General features: G+C 48.9%; 1 protein-coding gene across 2 annotated transcripts in view; it reads left to right on the forward strand.

The window, feature by feature from the left end:
• MNT (MAX network transcriptional repressor) overlaps window positions 1-26,422 on the forward strand; it is a 62,708-nt gene that overhangs the window by 18,555 nt on the left and 17,731 nt on the right. The window contains exons 2-4 of one of the 2 annotated variants that reach the window (XM_028708083.2): window positions 3,450-4,017; window positions 7,094-7,135; window positions 8,472-8,583. In XM_028708083.2, the coding sequence (XP_028563916.2) occupies window positions 3,450-4,017; window positions 7,094-7,135; window positions 8,472-8,583 (722 nt within the window). The remainder of the gene's footprint in view (window positions 1-3,449; window positions 4,018-7,093; window positions 7,136-8,471; window positions 8,584-26,422) is intronic. The other variant, XM_028708084.2, reaches the window with a different exon arrangement.

Consider the following 26,422-nt stretch of genomic DNA (forward strand, 5'->3'; position numbering starts at 1 on the left):
CAAGTCCTAGGCTGTGTGGTTTAACCCACAGCGCCACCCGCGTCCCAATGCACACTTTGCCTTCCTTGAATAGGCCGTTTTCTTAGCACATGTCATGTATCCCTCTCTATACACTCCACCTAAGGGTGCAAAGCTGGCCCGGGAAAGGGTGCGTCTGGAAAGGGTCTGTGGGCTAGGGAGAGCCTTGGGGGCCAGGGAAAGGAGCGCGGAGGGCCACATTTGTTCCTTATACCTGGTATAAGGTATTGCGTATTTCTTATGTAGAGACAGAAATGTGATTGGCTGGACCAGATAGGCGGGGGGCGGAGTTGTGTGGAAGAAGGAAGGCCAGAGGGCCAATTGCAGCAGATGTCAGGTTGGTTAGAATGGGCGGAACCAGAAATGGGTGTAAAGGGGGCGGGAATACGGATTTAATAATGAGCACTAGATGCTTGAAGTTGATGCATATTTTACTAAGAAGCCTCCCAGAGTGGCTGGGACAGCCCAGTCAGATGGGCATGTAAATAATAACATTCTTCTTTTTCTTCTTCTTCTTCTTCTTGTTAGGCTGCCAAAGGTGAGAAATGGTATGGGATCTATTTCCAAGACCATTGGTTGCTTAATCAGTTTGAATCTTGAGTGTGTTTTTTAAAAACTTGGTTAAATGGGGGGGTAGATAAGTTTCATTCCTATGGTTTTGCTTCTTCACCTTACATTGTTGTTGTTAATTTGTTGTTTATTGGGGCTTTTTTAATCATTTGTGTATATTATAGTATCTTCGCCCCCCCCCTTCAATCTTTATTGCTTTGGTGGCCACTCTGGGATTTAAAAGAAATTGAAGAGCAGGCTACAAATGCTGTAAATAGGCAAATAAATAAAGTATCGGAGCGTCGTCATAAAGATTTGAGGAGCTGGGTATACCAATAAAGTCGAAATAATGGGCAGGAAAGATGCCTTTAGGAGAGGAAAAGAGCAGCTGCTGTCTGCCTCTGGCCACACATTTGACTCCTACCCTTAGTCAAGTTTATTTACATTTGTTTTTCTTCAGGGTGAGGCAGCTCTGAGTTGTTTTATAAGTGTAAGCTCTTTGCGGTCTGTGACCTATGGGTCCTCTCCTCGCTTGTGAGTGTTACTCTGTTAAAAAAACCTGCCCCCTCGTGTATGTATACCACTCCATAAATAACATTCATCCATTGAAATCCTCAATCGTTTAAGACCACTTTTAACCCATTTGGAAACTCATTTCTTAATTTTTTACCATATATTTGCATGGCAGTCACGTTCCTGGAGACACGGGTGGCGCTGTGGTCTAAACCACTGAGCCTATGGCTTTCAATTCGGAAGGTCGGCGGTTCGAACGGGGTGAGCTCCCGTTGCTCGGTCCCTGCTCCTGCCAACCTAGCAGTTTGAAAGCACGTCAAAGTGCAAGTAGATAAATAGGCACCACTCCAGCGGGAAGGTAAACAGCGTTTCCGTGCGCTGCTGGTTTTGCCAGAAGCGGCTTAGTCATGCTAGCCACATGACCTGGAAAAACTGTCTGCGGCCAGTAAAGCAAGATGAGCGCCGCCACCCCAGAGTCGTTCGCGACCGGACTTAACTATCAGGGGTCCTTTACCTTTACCACGTTCCTGTCACAACCCACTTTGGATTAGGCTGTGACCCACTGGTGCATACTGACCCACCAGTTGAGGACCAGTGCAGTAAACATTCTTTTCAGCCTGGGGGGCTGCAGTTTGGGGTAAGCAAGCTTCCAGGGGCTGGGCGCAGGGGGGCAAACTTGAATAACATATTGGGGAGGCGAGTAAGCCATGCACTGCATAATACCCAGCACAGAATATCCTGATGAATGACAGGATATAGATGATATAAATATGGTAAAGGGCCTAATGGGTATTTTATTTATTTCTCTCTCTCCCCCCCCCCCATTTTTATTTTTGGGGGTTTTTAATTGCTCTTATTATTCTTGTTTGGTAGACCAGTCTGCTTCTTACTTATGTCGAAAATTCACATTTTTAAAAATAACAAGATGCAGCATGCTCACACCATTTGAATTGCAATGCCTATCCACTTGGGGGGGGGCTGGCCCCCTCAAATGTTGTGGAGGCCGAAGGGACCTCAGCCCCTAGGAGCTGGCTCCTATGGCCGGGCACCAGTAGGCCTAGAAGTGGGAGGAACAAGGGGTGTCGGCCATGTTTTCCTATGGCACAAATGTCTGAGGGGTGTTTTTTTTTTACGTCCCCCCCCTTAAAAAAAACCCTCTTTATCCTCATCCAGGCTAGCAAGAGGTACCATCGCAGTTTGGGGACACATTCCCAGACAGGCAGAAGTTCCTGAGGAGAGCGCAGAGCAGGGCTACAGAGTGGTGCGAACTGGGGAAAGGAAGCAATGCGGGATCTCAGGGCCTGGAGGGGAGTCATTTTGTGCCCTGAGCCCAAGACCCTCCACCTTTGCAATGAACGGACCTCGGAGAGAAACACTCTAGTTCCTATTAATCGTGAGAGTTGGAAGGGGTCCGCAGGGGTCATGAGCCAGTGTTAGAAATTAGCCAGGTGTGTTTTGCGACCGGCGCGGGTCCAATGATTAACCTGTGGAGATCTCTGGCTACCATTTTGGCGGCTAACATCTCCATCTGGTAGATTACGAGGCTGTGACTGACGGCAGGCATCATGAGTGAGGATTCGAACCCAGACCTCCTGGGTCCCAGTCTGACGCTCTAACCCAGAGCTTTCAAAACTTTTCACGCCACTGACACCTTTTTTAGACCTGCATCGTTTCGTGACACAGTCATTCAATTTAACTAGCAAACTGGAGGTTAAACTAAGCCCTTTCCAGCCCCGGGAGGAGTGTTTGCTCAGCCAACACACAGTTTGGAAAGCTCTGCTCTAACCACTACACCACACCGGCTTCTTAGAGTTCTTCTTCTACGGGGCAGCTATGTAAATTAAGTAGGTAAATAAATAAATAAGTAGGGAAAGCAAAATGTCCATTAGAGAAGGATGTGAAGTATTTTCCTTGAAGCTTGACTTGGTTTGATTTTGGATTTTTAAAATAAATGCGCTGTAAACCACTTTGAGATTTTTATTTTAAAATCTAAAGCAGTATAGAAATGAAACGCAATAACACCAAATCCCAGTGGGGGTAGGGGGAAAGGCGCTTAGATATTTGGTTGTGGTGACCGAAGCCTAGGCTTTAAGGTGCCATTTGGCGATTAGTTCATATACCGTATTTTTCCATGTATAGGACTAGGTTATTTTCTTGAAAAATTAGTCTTAAAAGTTGGGGTCGTCTTATGCATGGATACAATTTCCCCCCATTTTCTCAATTTGGAGTCCCAAAAAAGAAGGTGCGTCTTATACACGGAAAAAGACAGTATCTTATAACATGGAGACCCTCGCTCTGCAGGAACAAATGTCTGCCGATAATGACTGTGGCTCTTTCTCTCTCTTTCCCCCCCTTCCCTTCCCGAACAGAGGAGAACGAGAAGCACGAGAAGCTACGCTTGGAGCGCGAACAGGAGCAGAAGAAGGCCAGCGTGCCTAGGGTTAACCATGTCGCTCGCCCCGAGGAGCCCCGCCTCGAAATGGCGGCCGTGCCCTTGTCTCCGCCCGCCCCGCCTCCGCCCCCTCCCCCGCCGCTGGCGGCCCCCATCTCCGTCATCCCCATCCCCGTGGTCACAAGCCCCGCCCCTCCGGCGGCCCACAACGCCTTGTCTCCGCCCCTCATCCACCGCCACCAGCCGCTCGTGAGCTCTCCCGGCCTGGGCAAGGAGCCCCCCCTGGCGGCCCCCGTCATCCAGAAGACCGGCCCCTCGCTTCTTCCGGACATCAAGGCCCCCACGCCCCCTTGCAGCAGCCCGAAGCAGCAGCAGCTGCCTCACTATGCCACGCCGGTGCTGGCCATCTCGCAGCACCACATGGTCCAGCAGCCGATCCAGCCCCAGCCTCCCCCTCTGCAGCCCCACCACCAGCCCCTCGGCGTCAAGCTGGCGCCCTCGTCGGAGGACGTCAAGCCCAACGAGCAGAAGAAAAGGCCCGGAGGGTGAGTGTGGGGTGGCTGGGGGCAGCTCTGGTGGAAAGGGACTCACTCAGGAACCATTAAGTCCAACCCTCTGCAATGCCCGGGATTGGTGGCGCTGTGGGTAAAACCTCAGTGCCTAGGACTTGCTGATCGTAAGGTCGGCGGTTCGAATCCCCGCGGCGGGGTGAGCTCCCGTCGTTCAGTCCCAGCTCCTGCCCACCTAGCAGTTCGAAAGCACCCCTAAGTGCAAGTAGATAAATAGGTGCCGCTTTATAGCGGGAAGGTAAAGGGCGTTTCCGTGTGCTGCGCTGGTGCTGGCTCGCCAGTTGCAGCTTCGTCACGCTGGCCACGTGACCCGGAAGTGTCTTCGGATGGCGCCGGCTCCCGGCCTCTTGAGTGAGATGAGCGCGCAACCCTGGAGTCGGTCACAACTGGCTCGTACGGGCAGGGGTACCTTTACCTTTACCTTTAAAAATAAAATTAACAAAAACCCACTGGGCCATTTGCAACGGCTCCAGATCTGAAGTGGGGGGAATGAGGGGAGCTTGGCTCAAAAAGGCTCTCATCCGTGCAGCTTGTCTCAAGTTGCATCTTGATGTCTTTCCAGCATCAGGCAAAGACTTCAAAATACCGTATTTTTCGTTCTATAAGATGCACTTCCCCCTCCTAAAAAGTAAGGGGAAATATGTGTGCGTCTTATGGAGCGAATGCAGGGTCCATGGCTTCAGCGAAAGCAACGCGAAGCCTCTGGAGCACAGCGGGAGTGCTCCCACTGCGCTTCGGAGGCTTCGCGTTGCTTTCGCTGAAGCCAGGAGAGCAAGAGGGATTGGTGCGCACTGATCCCTCTTGCTCTCCTGGCTTCGCTTCGCTGGAAAGGCGCCGCGCAGCTTTCCCTCTCTGCGCAGCGCCATTTCAGGGGGCTCCGTTTCTCCTGCCGCTTCGCTGAAGGGTCGCTGCGCAGAGAGGGAGAGAATTTTTTTCTCCTTGTTCTCCTCTAAAACTAGGTGCGTCTTATGGTCGGGTGCATCTTATAGAGCAAAAAATACGGTAGTAGTAGTAGTAGTAGTAGTAGTAGTAGTAATAATAATAATAATTATTATTATTATTATTATTATTATTATTATTCCCTGCTCCTTCTGAGGGCCATTCTTCTGGTTTTCATGTGCTGTGAGGTTTTTCTTTCGCTTTTCTAATTATTTAAATAAATAAAAAGGAATGCTATTTGAGACCCTGTAGATCTGCTGCAGGTGGGCATAGATAGCCAGTGAAGCGGGTGGACCATTGGTTTGGCTTGACCAAAGGCAAGCATTTGTGTGTGGGAGACTGCATGCTTTGCATTCAGTCGCTTCCAGGTTCAAGTTTGCACATCCCCAGTGGAAATCGGGAACTGTGGACCAGTTGCCAAGAAGCAACTACCAACTATGATAGCAATGTTCTGCCTCTCCTGTTGGAGGCAGTATGCTTCTGAATGCAGGAAACCGCAGGAAGGGACAGCGCTGTTGTGCATGTCAGATTCCCCTAATTGGCCACCGTGAGAACAGGATGCTGGGATACCTGGGCCATCAGCTTGATGCAACTAGGCTCTTTTTACGTTCCTGGTGAAATACCTCCAGCACAACGCATGGAAGAGCCGAATACACTTTTCTGCAGGCCAATGGAAAGAGGGATGGCTTGTTAAACTACTCTGGGAATTGTAGCTCTGTGAAGGGGATAGGAGCCTCCTCACGACCCTCTGCGCCCTTAGCAAACTACATTTCCCAGGATTCCTTGGGGGAAGCCATGCCTGTTTAAAGTGGCTTCCTTGTGCTTTAAATGTATTGTGAGGGCAGATCCATTGAAATGGTGGGTTTAAGTTAGTTGGGTCCCAGCAATTTCTTCTCTGAGGAGGAGGAATATTGGGCACACCCCATATCTGTAAAATGGAAGAGGACCAAGCCATTCAATTGAAGACTGTATCACCTACAGGGTGAGACGATGCTGTTTGCCTCGTTCATCTGAATGCAAACTGTTGCATCAGGGAACTTCTCTTCATGCCCGCCCCCCAGTAAAAATGACCCAAGATTGTGCAGCGAGTGGGTCGTGTTGCTACTTTTCTGTGCTGCAGACAAAGCCCAGCCCTTCGGGTTCAGCGTGGAGATTTGTTAAGCAGCATGTGTTTCCCTCAGCAGGTTGACTGCAAACAGATGCATTTGTTGCCACGACAACAGGGGATGTGACAATCGGGGTGCCACGCAAGCCTTGTGTGCCTGTGAAAACATGGGCTGTGGGACTGGGAGGGTGTCTTCTGCTCCAAAGGACCCTGGGTTCAAGGACCAGAAGGAATAATTTGAGTGAAGCACATTAGCTTGTTACACATAAGAATGTGTAAAATTGTTTTTGTTCGAGAGAGATGGCGTGTGTGTGTGTGTGTGTGTGTGTGTGTGAGAGTGAGAGAGAGAGAGAGAGAGAGAGAGAGAGAGAGTGTGTTTTATCCTTATTCCAAAGAATTCCTTCCATGTCTACCGTATTTTTCGCCCTATAGGACGCACTTTTTCCCCTCCAAAAATGAAGGGGAAATGTGTGTGCGTCCTATGGGGTGAATGCAGGCTTCAGGAAGCTATCCTCAAGCCTCGGGAGCCCGCGGGAGTTCCCGCCAGACTCCACGTGTGAAGCCCGAAGCCTGGGGCGCGCTGAGCTCAGCACGCCCCAGGCTTTGGGGTGCAGGCAGCTCTGCACAAGCCGTGGGAGCCCGGCGGGAACGGCTTGTGGAGAGCTGCCTGCATCCCTGCAGATAGCAGCCTGTTCTGGGGCTTCCCCCGCCTCAGCCCCGCACCTGGGGGAAAAATAATTTTTTTTTCTTTATCCCCCCCCCCCCAAAAAAAAACTAGGTGCGCCCTATGGGGCAAAAAATACTGTATATGTTCTGGCTTTGTTCCAGCCCCTAACAGCAAGTCAGCATGCCTAAATTGATCTGCAAAGCCTTTGCAACAGCTGACTCTCTTACACCCCCCCCCCAATCTCCATTTGGAAACTTTTAGGTTTAAGTGCAGAGCTCTTCTGAAACCTGGTGCTGATGGTGAATTTTTATATATTTTTTTCTTCTTCTTTTGGACTTTAGGGTTGGCACCAGGGAAGTCCATAATAAATTGGAGAAAAACAGGTATGTAGCTTTTTTAAAAAAAAAGAATGCAAAATGATAACCGGTTTTGCACGTAACCAGTGGACTGTTTGGGTCGGCTGGAGGTTAGGCCAGGGTGGGGGCATTCCAGCTGTTATTCCAGGGGACACAGAGGTTTCCCAGGGAGGTCAGTTATGGTAGGCGAGATTCTCTGATTTTTAAAAAGGGGAGGAATTCAATTCCGACACTGTGCCAAACCACTGGTTTCAATAACCATAGTTCAGAACCCAAACAATGGTTTGTTTTTTCCAGATGGGCAGCAGGCAAACCAGGGTGCCAAAGCTGCCTGGTGCTGTTTTTGCTATCTCACCTGCTCAGCGTTCCAGGTTGTAGCTGGTTTGTCAGTAGCAATGCTACACCAAACCGTCATGAGCACACAATATGATTTATTAAGAGTGGCTTTCTGCAATTCTAGTTTGCTGTATGATTTCCAGCCATGATTTAATCGTGTCACGTCCCGGGACAAACCACGGTTTGCAAACCCACTTTGAACCACGTTTTCTGGTGCTGGTTGCTGGCTTGTCCGTTTGGGCGTCACACCCAACCATAATTATGGGGTGGGGGGCATGTGTTTCTGCAGAATTTGGCGGTGGGGGGCAGGCAAAATTAAATACTGAAAGGTGGGAGCAGGCTAGCTTCTCGCCAAAATAAATAAAAGTGCCTCATATCTCAGGCTCTACAAATGCTCCTTTAAAAACCTATTAAAACTGGAGATTATGGTTTGTTCTCAGATGCTGGGAAACTGCCACTTTCTCCCTCTGCGGATGCCCATCAAACATTGACTTCTCATGTTTTTCAAATTTTCAAGGAGAAAACACTTGCTAATGCACTTTTTGGGGGGATATCTTACCTAGATAAGACCTATGGAGACAAAAGTAATTTGTGTGGGTGAGGGCATTTTGCAATGCCATTTTTTCTAGAAAAAGAGGTGCCAGAACTCACCATGAACACCTCGTTCTCTTATAATGGTAATGGCGCCCACCTGAGCGGTGCTGGAACTGAGTTCTGGCTGAAAAAAAGCCCTGGTGTTTTATACCTGTTCTGGCACTGCAGTTTCACTGCACCGCACTGCGGGACCCTGGGTAGACCTGCTGTCCAGAGCAGGTACAAAAATCTTAGTTGCTGTACACATGCTATCCCTTGGCCAATCCATCCCTGGAATTGGTTGAACTTCGGTTTCCAGCATCTGTCTGGTGGTTGCCATGTTGGAAAAGCCTGCCTTGGGCTTGCGTCAATGAGTTTCCTTGACGGTGCACCCTTCCGCCTTGCTCCAAGTGTGCTGTGACCGAGGGGGTGACTTTGGGATTTGTTTCTGTAGACGTGCCCATTTGAAAGAATGCTTTGAAACCCTTAAGCGGAACATCCCCAACGTCGACGACAAGAAAACCTCAAACCTCAGCGTCCTAAGGAGTGCCTTGAGATATATCCAGGTAGGGGCCTGAAATAGATATGTGTATGTATGTGTGTTTTATTTCATTCATGGCTAGTTCTTTTCCTATATCCCTTCCTGAACCTTCAGATTACCATTGCAGGCTGTTCTCCACATTTCCCCACCCATTGAGGTGAGGCTGGGGATTATTAGGGACGGGGTCTTCTCGGTGGTGGCACCCTGATTGTGCATGGTTTTCACCAGTGAGGCTCACATGGTGCCTTTGCTAGAATCTTTTGGGCATCAGGTGAAGAACTCCTTTTTCTCCCAGGCCTTTTAGGGCATTTCAGTTCTTGGAAATATTTTAATTCCTTCCTCCCTCCTCCTTGCCCCCCCCCCCCCAAGTCTCTGTGCTGGATTTTGTCCTGAAATTGCTGTTTTCGTTCATCTTATGTTATGCTGCTTTGTGATAGTTTGGTGCTGGTTTATGTGCTGGTGCATAGCTTTTTGATCTGGTTATTTCCTCAGTTACACTTGTATTACCATTGGTGTGCCAATCTGGGGGGGGGGGGTTGCTTTGCTTCTCCCTGCTCTTACATGTGGGGAACAAACCACAATTCCCATTTTGGACACAATGCTAAGCCAAGGCCTGTGATTTATGTCCTTCCAACCCCCCACCCCCCACCCCACTCAGTAACGGAGAAGCAAAACAGCCCAGGTTGGCATGTTCGCAGCAAGCCATTAACTGTGGTTTACCTTAACGTGGAAACTGAGTCTCTTGAGATGCCTCTTAACTATGGTTTATCCATTTAGACACTGCTAAACGGTAGATGGTACAAACCATTGGTTTGCAAACCCTGCTTCAAACCATTGCTCCTGATCTAGAAAGATGGTTTAAGCTTTCTTCTCTATTGTCTGGGGGTGATGCCTGAATTCTGCCACATCTATGCACATCCAGACATGCATGTTTTTGTTAACGTTGCCAGGTTGCTGTTCTGCTTTCTGATACACTGAGTTGGATTTAACCACGGGCAAACCCACCGAGAGATTCCGTGGTGGTGAATCCTCCTAAAAGTTTGGGGTGTTGTCGTTTTTTTGTGGCGGGGGGCAGTGTGTTTGGAGAGGGTAGGTGGCCGGTGGCTCAGTCTGTGCTGTGGTCTAACTGATGAAGTCCTACGGGAATGAATCAGAGGGCAGACAAGGGTCCCAGCTCATGCTTGATGGAAAAAGCCGAGCATTGGGATTGTACTGTAGTAGGCAGCACTGTTGGTGTTGGGGAACATGCCCATTTCATTCTTGGAGTAGGATATGCAGTGCTCATCTACTGCAGCGGTTCGTTGCAGCTTGTGCACGGTCCTGGAAACTGCTGTCCGTGCCACCTGTCCAGGGAGAGCTGCTAGAGGTGACTGCAGGACCAGCAAGGTGTTTCCTGCCTCTCTGGCCAACTTTGCGCTGTTGACAGCATCTTCCTGTTTCTTGAGGGGAGGGCGGCTTCCTGTCTGCTTTGGTTTGGACGCTCCATTTTCTAACCAGGAGCACAGGGAGCTGATGTGCGAACCTTCCTTCAAAAATTGGGGGTTGTTTCCATGCGGTTGCATTTGCGGAGGGTAAGGCTGTGTTTTATTCCACTTTCCGGGGCAGTAATACTTCTGGATTCCAGTTGCTAGAAACCCACAGGTGAGCAGAGTGCTGTTGTTGCTTGCAAGATTTCTCTAGGCATCCGGTTGGCTGCTGCCAGAACTGGACGGGCCATTGGCCTCATCTGGCAGCTCTCTTCTTACGTTCTTATGCATTAGCAAGCGGAAAAACTTCTGTGGTTGGCAAGCATGCATCCTGCACTGAAGTGTTGGTGTGGGAGTGGACATCCTAAAAGGAAGATATGGGAATGACATCTCTTCCATTGAGCATTTGCCTGGCCCAGCGTGGCAGCAAACATTTGTGAACCCCCAGATGTTGTTGGGAGCCCCAAATCCTATCCATCCCAGCCAGCATGGCTGATGGCCAAGGATTGGTCATTAATATACAGTGGGACCTCAGGTTACAGATGCTTCAGGTTACAGACTCCACTAACCCAGAAATAGTACCTTGGGTTAAGAACTTTGCTTCAGGATGAGAACAGAAATTGTGCGGCGGCGTAGCGGAGGCCCCATTAGCTAAAGTGGTGCTTCAGGTTAAGAACGGACCTCTGGTACCACTGTATTTTGAGTTTTTATAGACTTTACCTTTATCACCTTTAATACTTGGGATAAATGCCTTAATCTGCTTTTGTTTTAAATGATTGGACAATATTTTTTCCTATCCTTTCACCACTCTCCCAGTATTTCTGTCTTACACAGGCGAGCATAAATTCTTATTTGCTGGGACAGTATATTATTTAGTTCATATATCCTTTTTGTTTTAACTTATTTATCGTGGTGGTTGGATTCCTGACCGTTTGAGCCCCAAGATCTTCTTTCAACAGTTACCCCCTCCCTTTAATTCTTTATTTTTATACGACGGGTATGCAGTTATTTGACCAGGGATATATGCTTTAGGTGCTTCCCATTCAACTATCCGGGCAGAGGATTATGGGGGTTGTAGTCCAGCCACAGGTTCCCCATCCCTGCCCTCACCAAAGGTAGACCCAAAAGAGAAGTTGCTGGGCTAGGTGGTCTTTTTCTTGCTGCAATCCTGCGGGACTCTTCTCCCATTGTGGGGTCAAGCAAGGGGGGGCCGCACTGCAGTAGAGGCAGACCATTATCGTTCTGGCTTGATACCCAGCTGCTTCTTATAACCAGGGGAAACTCCAGGTGGGAAGCAGAGGTCCATAAACCCCAATGGAAAGCAGAGGATGCAATCTGTTCCTCTCCCTGTTGCACTAGGGAGCAGAACTCACAGTTTTGACGTCATAGGCCAGGATGCTGCAGGCAGTGCAAACCAGCACGTTCCACGAATGTAGATTTCCATCGCTGGGCAACTGCCAGTCCCTCACGGGGCTCTTTTATTCTATGTGAATCCCCTTGTGAATGTATATTTTGGTCTCTCTCCCTGCCCCAGCTCACTGGCTGCTCCAAAATGTTGGTGCCGTCCTTTTCTGTGCTTGCATCTCACCCTTCTTTCCCAGCTGTGACAAGCAGCATCTTACTATTCCCCCAACGGCAACCAAGCTCTCTCTCTCTCTGCCAGAGATGAGCAGCAGAGAAAATCAGAGCCGGTGTCCTCAGATGCCTAGCAGACGTAATCCACGTGTTCAGCAAGCCAAAATATAATCCTTGCAGCAGCAAAAGCCATTTTCCATCCCCCCCCCCCCTCCAACCCCCTTTACTTTTCCATCATCCAGTTTCGGCTCGTTTCCGCATCGCAGGGGATGAAGCCAAATTCCTTGCGATGTGCAGCCTGGTAATTTTAGGTTGTGAGCCCCAAGTCTTCCTCAAGGAACTGGGGGCGGGGGACACACGACAAGAGCTTTGTTTGGGAGTTCATCCGTTGGTCACGGAGATAGCAATCGCTAGTCAAATCTTCTAGACAGCTACCGTTCCCTGTAGCTGAAGGGAGGGGCGGCCCCTTTCAGCACTGGTTTCTTCCTGCTGACTGGGCACCGGGCTTTGGAAAGAGAGGGGGAAAGGCAGCAGTTTCTGCACGTGCTTTAGAGGGAAGTGAGGGGCAGGTGGGGCTCATCCACCTGGAAAGGTAGCCCACCTAGGAGAAGGAAAACTCCGATCCTAAACCTCCACTGCCTTACGGCGATACTCATTTGTGAGAAAGCCTTCGGGAGCAAACTCTGAGGAAAAACCCATACCTTCTGTCTTGTGGGGAGAAGAAAAGGCTAAGAAGTAAACCCTACACCAATCTGAAGAGGAGTCCCTAAGACAGTTGGATGGTGCCTTGCATACCTCCTTCCAGCAATTCCTGCAGCCAAGCCGGTGCCAAACATACTGCTCTGCTTTCCTTTGGACCACATCAGTGAGTCTGAGGGGGGTGTCTTGTTGTCTGGACAGTCCAGGACCTCCATACACACTGCCCAGGCTTGCACCCTGGAGAGCTCACTTTGCTGCTGCTAATGCAGCAGAAACAACACGGGGGCAGTTAATGTTTTACTGGTTTCTGCAGCCACAGCAGGCGCTGTGATTCTCCGGCGGTTTGACTTCACCCCCAGAGGCTCACTCCATTGTCTCTCGAGACAGATGGAGGCCAATCACAGGCGCACAGGCTGTGGTGCTGCTGGGTGAATTATGCTTTCTGAGAATCTGGGCTTTCCATAGAGCTCCAAAAGTTCCTATTCGTTATGGCTGTGACAGTATTGCGGTGGCTGCTAACTGACCATCCTTCTGTTAAACGGATGACTGTGTTAGATTAATGGTGATTCATCAGCAGGCACTATTAGCAGGAGATGGTCTCTCCTGATAGCAAGGAATATTTTCTCTCTCACTTTTGGAATGTGCTACCCATCGGAGCTTGGGGAAAAGGTGTGTCCTCATTCTCATGATATAGTCAGCATGAGTGAACGCACGTCTTGCACACATTTGCTTGATCATGTGCGCTTTGCTCTTACACATGTTTGTGCAGAGCAGCTTTTTGACTGGGAACTCTTTTTTCCCAGGGTTTCCAGTTGCAGCTTATTTTCCATAATTTATATTAAATTTTCTGTTTTACATTTTAGAATATTCATTTAAACAACCTTAAAATATCAATGACTTCCCTTCTCCTCTTTCCGTGGTTCATTTTGCATAACATAAATCCAGGCATATTCTGTATAAAATAAACCATTCAGTATTCCATTTTATACATTCATAAAAACTTATTTACACTGTTGAATTTATCTTAATGCTGCCCACGTTTTCAAAAATACGCAATTTCCTCCCATATATTCATAAACATTTTCCAATTTTCTTAGAACAAATGTTCTTCTTGTTCTCTTATTCTATATGTTAGGTCCGCAAGCTGCGCATATTCCATCTGTTTAAGTTGCCATTCTTCCTTAGTTGGGACTTTGCATGTTTTCCATTTTTGGGCTAATGAAACGCCACTTGCAGTTTAGAGATCCCTAGGCGCTCACAGTTGTAGACTTGGAAACAGCAGCCTGTTTGTGTGTTTCATTGGGATCAGGACTCACAGGGAAATGGCTTACCCCCCTTTCTAACTCAGCTCCTCCCAATTCCACCGCTGTTGTTTTCAAGGTTTTTAAAAAAATGTGTTAGATGCCTATATACCTTTAACGCGTTGTCTAGTTTGGCCCCCAGAATTCCAAAGAGATCACCAGGGAAGATTCCCTCAGCAATCAAAGGTAGTAACCTGCTGCCCTTTATCCCTTTTGCAGCTAGCAAAACACCGAAGAACTTACGCAAAATAATACAAAATAAAAGATGCAAAAAGAGAGAGAGAGCGCTCGTGTGCAAACATGCAAACTGCTTGGCTTTTCTGGAGAAGCGCTTTGAATGTGCCTGGGCACAGTAGGCTTAGTTTTATTTTTGTTTAGCACCGCACCTGCACCATCTCTACCTAATGCCAAAAGCACATTGTTGCTCTTTAGGTGGTGTTAGGAGGACACCCCACATCCTGTAAAGAAAAGCTGTCCCCAAAGCACAACTAAGTCAGGGCTTCCAAAACTGTGGCCTGCGATGTTCACTCAGGTGGTCCGTGGCGGGTCTGCGAGGAGCAGCAGGAGCTGTGCACAAAAACGGGTGCCGTGGCTGGTCCGTGGCAGCGCCCCCCCCCCCCCCCGGTAGGTGAGCAGGATGAATCAGGAGTGACCGGAGGAGGCAGAGGCACTGGCAAGGAGTGGAGAGGATTGGCGGCGAAGTTAATGGGAGGCTAGAGTTAAGACATTAAATGTTGATTTAACGCAGCATTTAGCACAGTGCATTGCAGTTGCCCAAACAGGCAGAAATGTTACTGAGAGGGCCTTCAAAACTCTCAGGAATTTTAAAGTAGAAGGTTCGGGAGCCACTGTACTAAGATAATCTCTGGGTGAAGGATAAAATGTTCCCGCTGCCTCTTGTTTTGTTTTGGGTTCTGGCTAAATTGCTGCCCGCCTTGGCGTTTGGAGGTGCCCGTCTGAGATTTCGCTAGCATGTGAGCAGAGACGACCAAGTTCCAAGGCTGTTTGTGAGCTTCCTGGAATCATCTGGGCTGACCACTGCCGGAAACTTGCATACAGGCATAGGCAGACCTTTGGTCTGATAACAGCTGGGCTCCTAACTGTGTGTGTGTGCAGAGATGCGTAAATGTTGGGAGAAGTCCGGCCAGCCAGCCAAGTTGAAGATCAGGTACAAAAACCAGATCCTCTGTGGACTGCAGGTGGGGTGTTTGTGTGTGCTTTTGTGCTTGGTCTTGCTCATAGAGAACCAGCATGGAAGCTCATGCTTCCTGGCCTGCTAGCTTTCTTGTATGCAAAGAGGTGCCCACCACCAGAGGGGATCCGCCCCAGGAACGGACTCCCCCCCCCCCTCCCGCCCCGACTCAGTCTAAGACAGGTTTGTCAGCAAAATCTTCGGAGTCAGAGTTTAGCAGCTGGAAGCGAGGACTTTGGATCTCTCTTTCTCCCTACGAAGGCGGGGTCCAGAGAGCAGGAGCACGGAATGCAGTTGCATTTTCAAACCACAACCCACTTTCCTCTCTTGCCCCTGTTATAGTGAAATGGAGCCCCAGGGCTGGGAAATTCAGCCAAATGATACCTCCCCTCTGCCTGTGAAAGATCCAGCAGCATGCAGCCATTGGTTCTCTCATCCCACATCTTTGCATGTGTCAGCCTGATAGAAGAACATATGGAGAACCCTACTGGATGAGCCATAGAGCCTAGTCTAGTCTAGCATCCTGTCTCCACAGTGGTCAGCCAGATACCCAAAGGGCACACCTGTGAGCATGACCTGAGCGCAACAGCATTCTCCCTCTTGTGGTTTCCAGCAACTGGTATTCCGAAGCGCACTGCCTCCAACGGTGGAGGTAGAACAGAGACATCAGGGTTAGCGGCCATGGGCAGCCTCATTCTCTGACCCTCTTTTGAAGCCCATCTGAGTGGGTGCCTTTCAGTGCCTCGGGCGGCAGCAGATTCCATAGTTTCAATATGCATTTTGATGGCGTCCTTTCTCTGTGTGTCTTGAGCCTCTCAGTCTGTGGTTATGAACCTTGTGTGTGTGTGCCTGTCTGTGCTGATTAGACGTGTGATGTGGACTCCTTTTGACACTTGGATAGAAGTGGCTAGACCACATTGAGGGCAAGTTGCCCCGTTGTCCTCCCTGTGTCTCGTTCTCGCTGCGTTTTGAGTCGAAATCTCCCCCCTGGGCCTCTTTTTTTACGAGCGCTTTAAACCTTTCCGTTTGCCAAGCTTTTTGCAAAAGGCCAGGCTGTCCCTCACCGTGAGCGCGTGTCGTAAATAAATACCACTGACTGCACCTGGTTGGGAAAAATTCCCCCTCCCGGTTGCTTGGGTGTTCACTTTGCAAGCTTAACTCTGCTTCCTAACATTGGAACCGAGAAAACGGGGACTTCCTTTGCATTTGGTTCTGCTGCCGTTTGTTGTGTACGCTGCGTCTGAGCCCAGGAGCCCCCCAAGACTGATGTCCGGAGCCCCCCAAGGAGTGGGTCTGCAGCTTTGCACTCTCTCTCCCCTCCACCCTTTCCAGAATTGGCGATTAAGTGGTACCCCTGGCACTTTGCCATGTGCTTCTCTGCATGCGCTCAGGATTCCTGGTTCTGATCTAAGCTGCATTCTGCTCTTGGAAAGGGATAGGGAGATGCCCAGAGAACGGGAGGTGCGTGTGCGTGTCATCGCCCCCCCCCCCCGCCTTGCGGCCAAAGGTCACTTCAACTGTGTGGCCTCCCCACACTGGTCTTCCTCCTCCTCTGCTCTGTTCCCGCCAGCTCGTCCACGTGTACAGAGAGCACATGGCCGGCCCCAGCCGAGTGACGTCACCAGGGCTGCCCGCCCAGACAGGAATGCGAGCTGGAACAAGCCAAGCTGGAACAAGCCGCGCGAGGTTACCCGTGCAGCTGCGGCCTGCAGGAAGGAGGGAGGGAGGGAGCAATGCCTGCCTGTTCCCCTGGCCGATGGGTGGGGTGCCTAGCCAGGGATTGCAGCTTGTGCAACCAGCTGCTGCCGCTGCTGTGGCTGGATGCTGCCAGCACCCTCCTGATTTCCACCCCTCCCTTTTCTTTTCAATGCGCCTGCCTGGAAAGCTGCAAACAGCAGGGAAGTTAGGAAGCTGCCTTCTACCAAGTCTGCGGAGCTCGGTATGGCCTGCCCTACACTGGCTGGCAGCCGCTCTCCAGGGTAATCAGGCGGGGGTTTTGCCCGGAGGGGAGAAGCAAGAACCGCAGCCAGGTTCCCTAAAGGGAAGCTTGCTCTTTTAAAAAATAAAACACAATCCGTCCCAGTTTCCTTGGAATAGAGCAGGGAGTACAATCCAGCTCCTCTTAATTCCAGCATGGGGTTTTACAACCCATCTGTCTAAGGGTGCAGTCCAGTGCATGTTTACTTGGGAGTAGGGCATACTGAATGGAAGGGGCTTACTCCCTTCCAAATGGGCATGCGTAGTTAGGAGCAGTTGGCAAAACTCTCCGTGTGGGTTTGGAAAGTTTTGGTTCAGGCCCATGGCCTTTTCTTCCCCTTCAATTTCACCTTTTCATATACAGTGGTACTTCAGGTTACATACGCTTCAGGTTACAGACTCCGCTAACCCAGAAATAGTGCTTCAGGTTAAGAACTTTGCTTCAGGATGAGAACAGAAATCGGGCTCTGGCGGCACGGCAGCAGCAGGAGGCCCCATTAGCTAAAGTGGTGCTTCAGGTTAAGAACAGTTTCAGGTTAAGTACGGACCTCCGGAACGAATCAAGTACTTAACCTGAGGTACCACTGTACATAGATAAGTCAGAGAACCATTCCTCATCCAATATATTCCCCCTGCAAAACCCTTGGCTTTATTTTTCTCCCCTTTCCTTCATTTATTCTCTCCTCCCGTCCAAAAAAATTGCAATAAATCTTTTGAGAGCAACAATTACCCTTTATATCCTCCAACTTTTCTCCAAGGTGCTGCAGGTGCTCTCCTAGTTCTCTGACTTGTCCCTGTCAGGTAGGCTAGGCTTGAGAGGCAATGATTGGACCAAAGATCAGTCAGTGAGGCTCATGGCTGGATTTGAACTCAGGTCTCCCAGGTCCTGGTCTTTCAGACTAACCGCTACTTAAATCTTGTTGAATGAACGCATCAATATTACACACACAGAGAGAGAGAGAGAGAGAGAGAGAGACAGAGACAGAGACAGAGACGCACACGTCTTTTAATTAAGACTTCTTTTCAGGCAAAATGGTATAAAAAAGCTGGCCTGCTTATTTTCAAGCCTAAACCACCACCAAATAGCTTCTGTGGTTTATACATGTCTAGACGCTTTAGTCTGCGATTTGGGGGCTCAGTTCCCGCCCCCTCGCACACTTGGGTCTTGGACTTTGCTTGCTGAGCGGTGAAAAAAGAGCACTCTGCGTGTGTTCAGAAATTTCTCATCTTCCAACACTGAGCCCTGGTGTTTTGTTTTGACGCTGCACCCCTGTTCTGCCTAATGGCCTTTAGTGGTTCTTAAAAGGATTAGTACTGTTTTAATACAACCATTTTAAAAAAAATGTTCCTGGCCGACTTGGGACTGCCAAATACATATTTTTCAAAGTCTGGGTTTTAAAACCAAAACCATGCTCATGTACGTACTCTCTCTGGGTTCATTTTGGTGAACGGAAGTGGTGCTGGTTTTATTTTATCCCCGATGTTTTAGTTATTCTGAACCTAAAGTCTTGAGGATTTGGAGAGCAATAGACCAAGGATGGGGAACATCTGTAGCCCTCCAGATGTTGCTGGACTCCAACTCCCATCAGCCCCTGCCAGCCCTGCCAGAGTTCAGGGATGATGGGAGCTGGAGTCCAGGACTGGCCACAGGCCCCTCACATCTGCAATAGAAGAAGCGAAAGGGGTGAGATGGGAGTTGTTTTTGCTGTCACTTATACTTGTTCCTTTTTTGTGAATCAAATCCCACATGCTCTAGTGTCTAGCTTTGCTTTGAAAGCTTATACAGTGGTACCTCGGGTTAAGAACTTAATTTGTTCCAGAGATCCGTTCTTAACCTGAAACGGTTCTTAACCTGAGGCGCGCTTTCGCTAATGGGGCCTCCTGCTGCCGCTGCGCCGCTGGCGCGCAATTTCCGTTCTTAACCTGGAGCAACCACTTCTTGGTTAGCAGCGTTTGTAACCCGAAGCGTCTGTAACCTGAGGCACCACTGTATAAGGGCTTTTATTACTTCCCTTCCTTGCCGCACGTTTTAGTTTTGAAAGCCGTTGGATTATTTCTTTTAGCTATAATGGTAAGTGAAGCTCATTATACTAATGACTCCCAACAACTGCAGTTGGGCCATGTGCGTGGGAACGAAAATAATTAATAAAGCAACAGTAACAATATTGATAGCAATCGAAAAAGCTTTTTCTCTGAAAGGGAAGACTGGTGATTACTACAGTGGAAAGCTTTGCAAAATCATGTGGCTGAGCAGAAATCTCTCGATTGTGCAGTTTTAAGTACCCTACCCCCTTCCTCCCACCTCCAAGTGCCTGGGTGCAATCAGCAGTGTGACCTGTACAAGTGTCTGCTGGTAAATGGACTTTATGCAGCCCCTTGGAATGTCTGCTATGAGGAGTATGAGCTTAGCTTGGTTAATTTGCAAGAGGTAGCACACACTGCCCTGGGGGAGGGGGGGTGGGCAGAGGGGCTGTGCAAGGCACTGAAGTCAAATCAAAATAGTTTCTCCCCGCTCCCCTGTGTGTTTTCCCCGCTTTCTACACCTGAGTAGACAGTTTGCAGCTGGCAGACCGCATACTGCACCCAAAGCTTTAGTTACGCAGCTTCTAGGTTCTTGTTAGAATCCTAGCTCTGAGTTATTTTTTTTAAGCTTCTAGGCCTCATTGCCCAAGAAAGAATTTTGAAAACGTAGCGTCGTATTGTTTCCACTGAGCCATTGAAACTTGAACCACATGACGCGTTTCTTCTCTTTTCCTCCCTTTCTTCTAAAAAAAATCTGTGTCTAACATCGTTGCTTTGTGCATTACATTGCTCCTACATTACTCAGTACCTCAATATCTTAAGGACCTCCTCTCCCCATACAAACTGACCCGGATCCTGCACTTGTCATCTGAGGCCCTTCTCTATGTCCCCCCTCCCAGAGAGGTTCGGAGGTGGCAACAAGAGAACAGGCCTTTTCTGTGGTGGCTCCCTGATTGTGGCATGCTCTCCCCTGAGAGGCCCACCTGGTGCCATCATGTCTTTAGGCACCAGGCAAAAACATTACTCTTTGCCCAGGCCTATGGCTGTTAAATAGTCTATGGCCTGTAAAAATGAGGGGGAGAGGAGTGTTATTATGAGTATTGTGATGATTACAGTATTTTATTATTAGGCTGCCTGTCTGGAGTATTTTCAGGATTTCCCCATCTATCTAGCCCACCTCTGCACTGAAGAATTCTTTTGGCTTTTCAATGTCACGAGGACTAGAAACTTGGTGGCCTTTCTGTGAACGCACATGAAAGCTGTGGTCATTGGAAGTCTCCGGAACCTTTTTGTTTCCCATGTCCTAGCCTTATGTCGGCACCTTTTTAGCTTACGGTTGGTGACTGGGCAGCAGAATTCTTGTCCCGCGAAAAGCTTTGTTCTAAGAACAGCTCTTTGAGCAAGGAGGGGGAAAGAGCGCCGATTAAGGTCACAGGCAAAACCAAACGCCTGCTTTCTTTAAATAGCTCGGTTACGGAACAGGGATCCTTCATGATCTTAATAATGGATGTCTGTATTCTAGGCCTTATCTCCACAGTACAGTCATACCTCGGGTTGAAGTAGCTTCAGGTTGAGCGTTTTCAGGTTGTGCTCCGTGGCGACCTGGAAGTAACGGAGCGCATTACTTCTGGGTTTCGCCGCATGCGCAGATGCTCAAAATGACATGCGTGGAAGCAGCGAATCGCGACCTGCGCGGACGAGGGTTGCGTTCGCTTCAGGATGCGAATGGGACTCCGGAACGGATCCCGTTCGCATCCAGAGGTACCACTGTACATTTAAAGCACAGTTCTTTCACTTTAAACAGTCATGGCTTCCCCCTAGGAATTCTGGGAAATGCTGAGATTTGTTAGAAGACCCCTTTCCCCCCTCCCAGAGTTCCCTAGGGAGAGTTGAGGAGTTGAGTTTATTTAATTTGCATTCCACTTACCCAACCACAGTCATTGCGCTCAAAACGGCTCACAATAATCCCAAATCATAGTGTTAAAAGACAATAAACATGGCCATCACTTTAACAATTAATGCAATTCAGTAAAGTCAGCTCATAGTATTTCCAGGATACTTACTAATTACATGGAACACCAAAAAAATGGAATAGCTGTCGGTTATCAAATGCATCCCGCCCCACCCCAGCACTGCCATGATTGGAAGCCTCATTCACTGTACCTAAATTATAGACACTTAACATGAAACTATACACTTAAAAAGCATTTTAAATGGGTTGGCAAGGCCATTGAGTTAGTGGTGGTTGGAGGAAAAGAATTATCTAGACCCATTTCAGTCTGGCTTCAGACCTAGATTCAAAACCTAAAGAGCCTTGATGCCCTGGCTTGGTGACCTTTGCATCACTTCTGCCCTTCCATGTCTTTGGAATCCAGTGCTGTGTAAGCATCTTATTGTAGAATTGAAAGGGACACCAGGGGGTCATCTAGTCCAACCCGCTGCAGTGCAGGAATCTCAGCTAAAGCGTCCCAAGACAGTTGGCCATCCAAGCTCTGCTTAAGAAACCTCCAAGGAAGGAGGAGAGTCCACAGCCTCCCAAGGGAGACCGTTAGTCAGAATCTCCTTCCTTGTAACTTGAAACCATTGGCTCAAGTCCTACCCTCCAGAGCAGGAGAAAACAAGCTGCTTCTGAAACCGCAGTCCCCAGGATTCCTCTTTTTTGGGGGGGGGGTGCTGAAGCCAGTGAGCGGTACTGGTTAGGGCATGGGTAGGCAAACTAAGGCCCGGGGACCGGATGCGGCCCAATCGCCTTCTAAATCCGGCCCGCGGACTGTCCGGGAACCAGGTAGAATGTGTCCTTTTATTGGAAACGCATCTCTGGGTTATTTGTGGGGCATAGGAATTGTTCATTTCCTCCCCAAAATATAGTCCAGCCTCACAAGGTCTGTGGGACAGTGGACTGTCCCCCTGCTGAAAGAGTTTGGTGACCCCTGGGTTAGGGCATTGGACTAGGCCCCGGGAGACCAGCGTTCGAATCCTTACTCAGCCATGAAGCTCACGGGGTGATCGTGAGCCAGTTGAAGTCTCTCAGGCTAAAACCAACCGCACAGGGTTGTCGTAAGGTGGGGGGGGGGGACTGTCTTCACCACTTTACGTTACCCCCTTGGAGGAAAGATATAAAAGAAATCAACAAGTCCAGGGCTGTCTAAAGGGGCATCACCGTGCTTTAGATGTATGGGGCAGCTGCGGCCATGATCGAAGGAAGATTTGGAAGGCCTTAAGTAGCACGCCCCCCCCCCCCACGACCACTGAGCTCTGCAAGGGGAAATGCTGAGACTAAGTGTGGAGGGGGGGGGGCAGGGAAGCTGACAGCATCACCCTCTGGACTGGCTCCAAGGAAGGAGACAGGCAGGTGGGTTGTGTTGCGTGTTGGAAGCAAGTGCAGAGGCTCCCCATTTCTCTCTTCTCTCGTGTTTCAGAAAACTCTGACCATACTCTATGCTTTCCTGCCTTTTAACTGGCCGGCACACTTAATAGCCCGGGAAAGTAGGTCAAGAGGACACTAGCAGTTTAGATTTCCATAAGCCTCTAAAGGGCGCCCTTGTGGACATTTCGTGGCAGGAGGAGGAAGGAAGGAAGAGGAGGAGGTTCCCAAGCACTGTGGTGGTGGTGCTATGTTAGTGGTTTGCTGGGAAAGAGGTTCTGGAAAATGGCCCGCCCCACCAGCATGGCTGAAAGCAAAAGAGGGGATTTTTTAGCCAGTATATAGCTTTGCTGGCCTTTCTCAAAATGCACCCAAGCCACATATTTGGACAGTGGACGCCATGGAAGTCAGTGGGGTGGAGTGGTTAGGGCTTCAGGCTAGAACCAAGGATGGCCTGGGTTCGAACTGCCACAAAGCTCACTGGGTGACTTGGGGTTAGTCATTTATCCCTTGGCTTGTGGTGAGGTTCACGTGAGAATGGGGGAAGAGAAATGTATTTTTATTTACTGCATTTTTCAAAAGTAGCTACGAGACGCTGAGATGAATGCAATTGCTTTGGCCTCTCTCTGGTTTTGCTGGTTTGTGAGGAGCAGGCAAAAACCAGAAAGCAGAAACCATCAACATTCTTGCAACAGTTCCCCTTCTACACTTTCGGAAATGATTGTGGGGGAGCAAACATATCGTCAAACATTTTGTTCATCATTGTGAAAACAAACAAACTTCTTAATCCAAAAATATTTTAGTTTTTCAGGGGGATTGGAAAGTTTTTTTTGGGGGGGGTTTCCTTGGTTTTTTTGGGTGGGGCTTTAAATCTCAACCCAAAAATTTATCTTCATTCCTGACCTTAAAAAGCCCTATGAGTGGTATCTAATACACTTGTTCCATTGGCATAGGGATTTGCGCAACAGAACTCCCATTTCCTCTGCATAAGTCCCGCACCCTCCCTGAATCCTCTCTGGGAGTTTGGGGGAATCCCCCATATCAGTTTTAGGGAGGGAGGAGGAGAGGGGAGAATTCTTTCAACTTTTATTCTTTTTAGACTCTTGTTTATTTGTGTGTTGTTGTTTTGTTTCCGCGTTCATCTGTGTGCATGTGGCTTCGCCTAGAGGAGCTTACAAGCAGAAGTGTGACCAGGGAAGCAGAGGGAGGAATAAACGGGGAAAAGTAGTGTGAGGTCATTTTAATAGCAAGCGCCACTAAAAATGGGCCAGGGGGTTCTTTATCCCTACGAGGGAAAGTAATCCTTGAGGCACAGAGGAGAGTAGACTTGTAGAGCCCATGAGCATCACCTCGTCCAAGTGGGGAACCTCTGGGTCTCCAGCTGTTGCTGAGCTACAACTCCCATCATGCCCAGCAAGCATGGCCAGTGCCCGGGGATTATGGGAGGTGTAGTTCAGTGACATCAGGGCGGCCAAAGGCCACACCTGACATAGCAGGGGGACATCTGGTTGGCCACTGTGGAGAAAATGTCAGACTTTGGTCTGACCCAAGCAAGGGCCCTTTGTAGCATGTTTTTTTTTATAGAGAGAGCAGTATGACATCATTGCTGAGGCAGCTTCAGAAATGGAATTCCTTTGCAGATTTTCATTTCGTTTTGTTAAATCGCCAAAAGCTTTTGTTGACGGATCGGCCAATCAAAGCTTGTGACCTTTGGAGTGCAAGCATCTTCCATCTCCCTTAAGGTGCTGGTGTTATTTTAAAGCTCTGGCAAAATGCGGCACAATTGAGGTCTGATAATAGAGATATATAAGAGAGAGAGGAACTGGAATAGGCCGTGGCAGGTTGCCATGGAGATCACAGTCCTGACACTTTCTCTGTCACGGAAGCATTTCTAAGTGTGCCCCCCCCCCCCCCGCCGGCCATGGCCAGCCAAATGCATCAGCTACAAATCTCTTCTAACTCTGCTATGTTTATATTCCGTCAGTGTCTAGTGGAGGCGCAGGATTTTTTCACTTGCTTTCGGGTGTCAAGTGTGCAGAGAATATCACCTACCTCCCCTTCTCAAAAGAGAAGAGAAAACTTCTAGCCCGCTGCTGTTTTGTTTACATCCTCCTCTTTGACGGCGGTGATAACCAAATGTGCCGGCAGGCAAAACGAAAAATAAAATGCGATAAGCAACAATTACAGATCATTAAAGGAGTATAACGAAGGCATTGATTGGAAAAAGCTGCCAGAGGCAGTGGCGCTACTTAACTAAGCCAGTTAAGAAACGCTTGAAAATATGTGGGCATTGTTGTGAGAACTCTGAAACTGGGAGTGGCAGAAGGAAAGAGGATTTCTGGTTGTTTTGAACCCAAAATGCTCTGTGTGTGTGTGTGTCTCAGAGATAGTATTCTTCTTGGAATCTTTGCTGCAGAATAATATTTAATAAATATGTACATCTCTGGTGGTGCGTATGTTCAGCTGCAGCCTAGATCTCTACACACTGACGTTGTGATCCCTACATTGCAGCGGGTTGAACTAGATTAGCTCTGAGGTCCTTTTCCAGCTGTACGGTTCTGTGACGCGGCAGAATGGGATGGTCCGCTTCAGGCTGCAGATGAAGGGGAAGGAAATCGTGTTCCTACCCCACCCCCAGAGCTCTCTGTAAGCGGAAAACCTTTCTCCCTGGTGTGCTGGCTTTCTACTCTTGCACTCCTCATGGGAGCATACAAAAATAAGTACAGGCAACTCCCCATTTAAGTGCTTTCAGTATGTGTGCAACCTCACACACATGCATCACTGTGAACCCGGAAGCCGCATGAAAAGCCCCCCAGGAGCATGGAAGTGGTGCAGAAACAGCGCCTAGCAATCCCACAAGCCTTTGCAAGTGCAATCCCAGGAGCCCTTGTGCAGACCGCCACATAACTTAGGAGTTGCCTGTGAAAAATCCATGGCTCGTAGCTTCACCTCCAGTCGGCCGCGTGAGCAGGTCCCAGTTTGCTCTCATGGGGGTGTCTCAGAAGAGAACACGCGACCTGTGGCTGGAGAGCCCATCCTGCAATCTTAGAAAGGCCTGCGCAGTCCCACCCCCCAGCCATTAAAACCTGCACCAGCCACCACGGTGTTGTCTAGCCTGGGTTCCCCCATCTCCATCTTCTTTGCATGCTAATGACACCGTAGTGCAGAGATTCCCCCCCCCCCCCCACCTACCCACCCACCCAATCGTATTTTCCAGTCTGTGGCTGGAGAATCAAGGGAAGGCATCTCTCTGCCATCGGTGCCACTGTCTGAAAGAGCCGGTTGCATGAAACGGTTGCTATGGCAACTCTAGCTTTCGTTACCTAGGAGACTGGCAGGGTCCCCCCCTTTATTTTACACATGCAGAATATGGAATGCAGGATATACGCAGGCGCTGGGGCTCGATCCTGCGATGTTCTTGCGGCGGTGTTGCATTGTGGGACATGGCAATTCTAACCTGGGCTGCTGTGTTTTATTTGTCTTTATTTACTGTGTTATCATTTTATATCTATAGATATAGATAGATAGATAGATAGATAGATAGATAGATAGATAGATAGATAGATTATTGTCTACTTTCCTTTATGTATTGTAGCCCACCTTGGTGTCTGTGTAGATGGAGGGCAGGTCATAAATATTTGAAATAACTAGATCATAATATATGGGGCTGGGATTTGGATGACTTGACCTTATTGGTGGTGGGCCATTCCCCCCCCCCCCAAAGCAATAGCCCTCTTGTATAATTCCTTTCTCGATTCCAATAGCAGCCTTTATTTATTTCGTTGACTTATAGCTGAGTTTGTGTGCTTCGTGACTGTGATTTTTTGCTTCATAAGCAGAAGACTAGTCATGTTGCTAGACCTTATGAGGACTGTGGGATGGTGAAACCTCAGCAAATGATGCAGGTTGTGTGTGTCAGTGTTAGAATCTCAGATATATAAGCTAGGCGCCAAATGGCTCCTTAAATCAGGGTTTTTTTGTTGTTTAGACGTGTCCGACTCTTCGTGACCCCCTGGAACAGAGCACGCCAGGCACTCCTGTCTTCCACTGCCTCCCGCAGCTTGGTCAAACTCATGCTAGTAGCTTCGAGAACAATATCCAACCATCTCGTCCTCTGTTGTCCCCTTCTCCTTCTGCCCTCCATCTTTCCCAACATCAGGGTCTTTTCCAGGGAGTCTTCTCTTCTCATGAGGTGGCCAAAGTATTGGAGCCTCAGCTTCACGATCTGTCCTTCCAGTGAGCACTTAGGGCTGATTTCCTTAAGAATG

Source organism: Podarcis muralis, chromosome 15 (assembly GCF_964188315.1).
Source record: "Podarcis muralis chromosome 15, rPodMur119.hap1.1, whole genome shotgun sequence".
Classification (NCBI taxonomy): Eukaryota; Metazoa; Chordata; class Lepidosauria; order Squamata; family Lacertidae; genus Podarcis; species Podarcis muralis.